Below are 6,231 nucleotides of genomic sequence, written 5' to 3'. Positions count from 1 at the left end.
GGGGAGAAGGTTACACTTAAAGACAAAAATGAGTGGGTGATGTGTGGTTAATTACCAGATTAGTGCCAAAGAAGCTGGAATAATTTTCACAGAGCACTAGGCTCCTAGGTGATGTTGATACTACTGGTTGGTAAGTGCCAGGCATCAGTATTTTAAAAAGATTTCTAGGTGATTATAATATAAATTGGTTTCTGAACCATTGCCCTGATATTTAGCTTGATCATGATTTAGGCAAATAGTGCTTAAAAAGGTCCAGCCAAAGGTGAACGGTGTTGGTAATTTTTTTGTGACAGGATTGGTAAAACCACCTGAATTCCCACCAGTAGTGCTGGAACACAAAGACCTTCTGGAAGTGATGGATCAGTTAAGACGTTTGCCTTCAGGACTTGACTCTGTATTACAGAAAACTGTACCATGGGGAGTAGCATTTCACCATGCAGGTATTCCCTATTTATAGTCTGTTATTAAGAATCCCTCTCCAAAAATCTTCATACTGGCTTCATTTTTATATTTGTGCACAATTTATTTCTTGTTAACCATACTTAATATTCTTAGATTTCATTTTAAGTAATTGTGTGATTAAGATTAAACAAGAGTACAACAAACATGTTTAAGTTTACTTACCTGTATACAGTAGTCCCCCCTCATTCTCAGGGGATATGTTGCAGGACCCCCAGTGGATGCCTGAAATCACAGTTAATACTGAATCCTATATATGCTCTACATTTTTTCCTATACAATCATGTTGTATAAGGTAGGTAGTGTATATAGTGTGGGTATACTGGACAAAAGGATGATTTATGTCCTGCACAGTATTGTGTGCAATTTAAAACATATGAATTATTTCTAGAATTTTCCATTTAGTATTTTTGGATAGCAGTTGACTGTGGGTAACTGAAACCATGGAAAATTAAACCACAGATAAGGATAAGAGGGAACTACTGTGTACACCCACACAGAAATATTTACATCATATATAACTTATGATGCATATTAAAAAGAAAAGCTGTGTATGTACCAATTTATTTCAATTTAATTTACAGACTAGAGCCCCAATCCTTTTGATTTGTAAATAAAAAATAAGTCAGGTAAGTATATGTTCTATATGCTGTTTTTCATTTACTCATGTATTTATTCATCAAACATTTGTGTATGTCAAAAATATGCTGACCCCTGTGATGGATAGACACTGAAAGTGCTGTGACGAATGAAGCATGTATCTACTCTCAAGGAGGTCATTGTCCGGGACAGGGGTCAGCAAACTATGGTCTGCTGGTCAAATCTAGCCTACCAGCTGTTTTTATAAATAAAGTTTTATTGGAACACAGTCATGCCCATTTGTTCTGTGGCTGCCTTCATGTAACAGTGGCAAGGTTGAGGAGTTACAATAGAGACTATCTGTTGTTCCACAGGAACAGGAAAAGTTTGCCAACCCTTGGTCTAGAAGATGAGATAGAAGATACTAGAGGTAGCAGATTATACTTTTAAATAGATAGACCTCGATAATTTGTTTACAGTCATAAGAATAGTTAAAAAAATCTTTAGAGGCTTGTAACAGACTCTCAAATCCATTTGTAAGTGATCAAATATGATATTTCCATTATATATTAATAAGTATATGTCATAGGAACCTCCTCTCTTTTTAGGCCTTACTTTTGAAGAGAGGGATATCATTGAAGGAGCCTTCCGTCAAGGTCTCATTCGGGCCTTGGCAGCAACTTCTACTCTTTCTTCTGGGGTGAACTTACCTGCACGTCGTGTGATTATTCGAACCCCAATATTTGGTGGCCGACCTCTAGATATTCTTACTTATAAGCAGATGATTGGTCGTGCTGGCAGGAAAGGAGTAGACACAGTAGGTAAGTATGTTTGAAGTTAATTGTAATAGCATTGCTGAAAGACAGTGTCAGTCTACTTGAAATTTGACTAGTGCCTGGCAACTGGTTTTTCATCATGCTGTATTTCTTTATTATGCAATGCACTAATGTCATCCTTTTGAATTCACTTAATATTTATGGAGAGTATAAATTATTATTTTTATATATTGTCAAGGGTTGATTATCTACAAATATAGAATTAAGATTTTCTTTTGTATTGTGTACAATGTTATGATTTAATATTCTGTAAATCAAGATTATTTCTTTACATTAGCTGGAAGATGAATTTTAATTCCCAAGTATAGTCTACTCTTTGTGCTAATTAATTTTCATGGATTAGTTCAGCTTGGGTAACTGGTCTCAGGGATCAAATAGGGATGCTGAGAGCTGGGAAGTACTCTCACACTTTGGCAGTAGGAACTTCACATACCATCTTTTTCTCTCAAAATTGGTGCTAGCTCTGAAAACACCTTTTTATTTTCTTACCTTCTACCAGCAAGTTATGGTAATATTACTAGCAATCCAAACAAAAGTTTTATCTTAAGCAATGAGGAAGAGGCTTGTTTGAATTAACTGTCAAAACAGTAGCAAAAGTTATTTCTAATGTGCTATACTGGGTGTAACTTAATAAATTGTTATCAGCCTTCTAATATCAAAGAAGCCTGGAAGAAACATTCTTGGTAACTTCATCTTTCTATTCTAGGACATAATTAACTCCAATATTGTATTAGATATTTAAAAAAAACAGGCAAACAGTTCTATGGCTATCCAAGAGAACTGAGGAAATCCGGGAGAAAAGGGAAAGTGTTAATGGAAAAATAGGTGGGATATTTTGTGCACAAAAAGCTGGACAGTATACTGAGCAAGTGACTTTTAGAACAACCTACTTTGTCATACGAAGTCCCCAAATACAGTTGATCCTCGTCATGTACAGATTTCATATTTGCAAGTTTGCCCACTTGATGGAATTTACTGAGAACCCCCAAAATCAATACCCTGGGGCTTTCGCGGACATGTGCAGATCTGCAAAAAGTTTGAGTCTTTCCAAGTGCGCTTTCTCTGCTGAAGGCAATGCTTTGCCTTCTTGTTTCGGCTCTTGTAATGTAAAAAGCTTCCTTTTCATGGTCTACTTAATGCCACATTTTTCACAATTTTGCACTGTTTCTTGGTGATTTTGCTGTTTAAGATGATTCCCGAGCATTAGTGCTGAAATGCTATCTAATGTTCCTTAGTGCATTAAGTCTGTGATGTGTCTTATGGAGAAAATATGTGATAAGATAAGCTTTATTCAGGCATGATTATAGTGCTGTTGGCTATGAGCTCAATGTTAGCAAATCAATGATATATATTAAATAAAGTGTCTTTAAGCAGAAATACATGTAAAACACGGTTTTGTATTGATTGATGAAAATGTTGTTACTAGAGGCTTACAGGAACCTAATCATCTATTTTTCCCAGCAGCAATGGTTCCATATTCACTAGTATTCAGTGTTTGTGGCAACTTTATGGAATGTAACTACCACAAATAATAAGAATTGACTGTAATTTTTTGGTGAGTTAGAATATAAGTTCACTGCTAGAACAAAAGCCAGCAAATAGGTGTTCAAAGAAGGCAGAAGTTAATTTCTTTCTCATATGACAGTAAAATTGTGAATAATCTTGGTGTGATATGGTGGCTGCAGTGTGTCAGGGACCTAGTTTTCTATTTCGTTCTTCCTTGTTTAGCAATATAGTTTCTGCCCTGTAGTAGCTAATACAGTCTCTGTCATCATATCTGCATTTCAGCCAATAGGAAGGGGAGATGGAGATGTAAAGGGCATGCCCTGCCCTTTAAGGCCACCACCCAGAAGTTGCCCGTAGTGTTTCTCCTCACGTACAATTGGCCAGAACTTGGTCAGATGGTTGCATTCCCTGACTGCAAGGGTGGCTAGGAAATACGATCTTTAGCTGAGTGATTATTTGCTCAACTAACACTTAAGGGTTTTATTGAAGGAAAAATGAGAGAATTTCGGGGACACCTGTCAGTCCCAGCCTCAGTAACAAATGACCATTTACAATCCCTGAAGGGCCATTGGTCTGCCTTTCTTTTAAGTCCTAAAAATTTTGAAGATTAAAAAAATAACTTCCAATTTGTTGGATTTTTTCCTGCCATAGGCATCAGAGAAGTTTATCCTGTTTCTCTCTTACTTTACCTACAAAATATGCAAATTACATGGATGTGTTTAAAAAGAGTGAGGGGAAGAGACTAAGACACTCCCTTCCCATTCCTATTTATCTCCCCTGCCCTTCCCCAAACTCTGATTTCTCATTAGACTCATAACTCTGGAGAATAGAAGTTCATTTTACACAGATACTCTTCTCTCAGGGCCATAGGGTCTTTACATTAATGTAGAAGATAAAGAGATCTTATTTGCCTTGCTATATTAGCATGTATTTATCATAGGGAAGAAAAATTAGAAGGTTGGTGCCTTGGACTACTTATCAAGTCTTAAATCAGATAACATTCAAACAGAACCAAAATATACTATAATAACTTCATTTCTGAGGTTTTGAAGACTTCTGAGCTTTTGGCCTTGCATACTGTTACATTTTCAGGGTGGCATATGACTTACTCAGAACTTCAAGCTATTGGGGAATCTGGGAATATAGTGTTTTATATCCACTATGGAGATTTAAATACTTGCTCATGCTTTTTGTATTATGTAGCATCTTTGTAACTTCTATGCATTTTATAAATGATATCAATATTTCCTGGAAAGCACATGGTGTTTTATTAGATGACATTTTAGTCTTTCTATAGATTATCTAGAACCTTCTAGTGTAGGATGATGGTGCTTTGTGCCAAAATAGTGATTTACAAGTTCAACAGTCAGTAGTAAATGATTTGATTCTAAATGACTTCAATTTCCCTCTTGTGGTATGGATGAGACCTCCCCAGACAGGTGGGAGCAGGAACCTGTACATACATACTAATATTCATTTGGCTGTTTTCATGAATCTTGCCCATCCTGAAAATTGTTAGTCCATTTTGTTGAAGAATCAAAGTCTGGTAGACCTTTAAGCAACCCAAAGTGGCTTGTTTTGCTGCTGATATAGTTGATCCATTTTCTACGTAATTTTTTTTTTAAGCTGGACTGTTTTATAGCCATTGCAAAAGCCAGGTGATATATTTTATTCATGTGGTTTTAAAAATTGGATATTGACAAATTATAATTGTATATATTTATGGAGTACAAAGTGATGCTATACATATACAATGTGGAATGATTGAATTAAGCTAATTAACATATCTATCACCTCAAATACTTATTTATTCTTCCTGTCTAACTGAAACATTGTACTCCTTGACCAGTATCTCCACATTCCCCCCACCCCCTAGCCTCTGATAACCACCATTCTACTCTCTGCTTCTATATATCTGATTTTTTTGAGATTCCACATGAGTGAGAAAATGCGATATTTGTCTTTCTATGCCTAGCTTATTTCACATAGCATAATGTCCTCCAGATTCATCTATGTTGATATAATTCTCCTCTTTTTAAGGATGCACAGGATTCCATCATGTATATATACCACATTTTTTTTATCCATTCATCCATTGATATACATATATGTTGATTTCATAACTTGGTTATTGTGAATAATGCTGTGATAAACATGGGAGATATCTCTTTGACATACTGATTTTAAATTCTTTGAGTATATACTCAGTAGTGAGATTGCTGGATCATATAGTAACTCTGTTTTTAGTTTTTTGAGGAACCTCTATGCTGTTTTCCATAATGGTTGTATTAATTTATGTTCCCACCAACAGTATACAAAGGTTCCTTTTTCTCCACATCCTTGCCAACAATTGTTATCTTCTGTCTCTTTGATAATAGCCATTCTGTCAGGTGTAAGGTGATATATCATTGTGGTGTTAATTTGCATTTCCCTAATATTTAGAGATGTAGGGCATTTTTCATGCATTTGTTGGCCATTTGAATGCCTTCTTTTGAGAAATTTTTATTAGCTCTCTTGGTGGTGTCTCATAATTCTAGTAGACTTTATTCTTTTTTATTCTTTCTTAACTTTTTTCTTCTCTGAGTGAATAATTTCAAATGTTCTGTTGTTGAACTCACTGATTCTTCTGCTTGATTGAGCCTGCTCTCAAAGCTTTCTATTGCATTTTTCAGTTCATTCATTGTATTCTTTTTTTATTTCTTTTTTCTATTGTGGGTTTGCTTCTAGATCATTGTATTCTTTTTTTTTTTTTGAGACAGAGTCTCACTCTTTTGCCTGGGCTAGAGTGAGTGCCGTGGCATCAGCCTAGCTCACAGCAACCTCAAACTCCTGGGCTCAAGGGATCCTCCTG

At 35.7% G+C, this 6,231-nt stretch overlaps 1 protein-coding gene across 1 annotated transcript in view; it reads left to right on the top strand.

The window, feature by feature from the left end:
* Positions 1-6,231, top strand: part of POLQ (polymerase (DNA directed), theta) — a 147,229-nt gene that overhangs the window by 17,212 nt on the left and 123,786 nt on the right. Inside the window, exons 8-9 of the mRNA XM_012639541.1 lie at positions 294-440; positions 1,647-1,859. Coding sequence (XP_012494995.1) covers positions 294-440; positions 1,647-1,859 — 360 coding nt within the window. The remainder of the gene's footprint in view (positions 1-293; positions 441-1,646; positions 1,860-6,231) is intronic.

The sequence above is a fragment of the Propithecus coquereli genome, unplaced genomic scaffold, assembly GCF_000956105.1.
Source record: "Propithecus coquereli isolate 6110/MARCELLA unplaced genomic scaffold, Pcoq_1.0 Scaffold10, whole genome shotgun sequence".
NCBI classification, from domain to species: Eukaryota; Metazoa; Chordata; class Mammalia; order Primates; family Indriidae; genus Propithecus; species Propithecus coquereli.
Note: the sequence above shows the minus strand (reverse complement) of the source record. Positions and strands in the feature narration are given on the sequence as shown.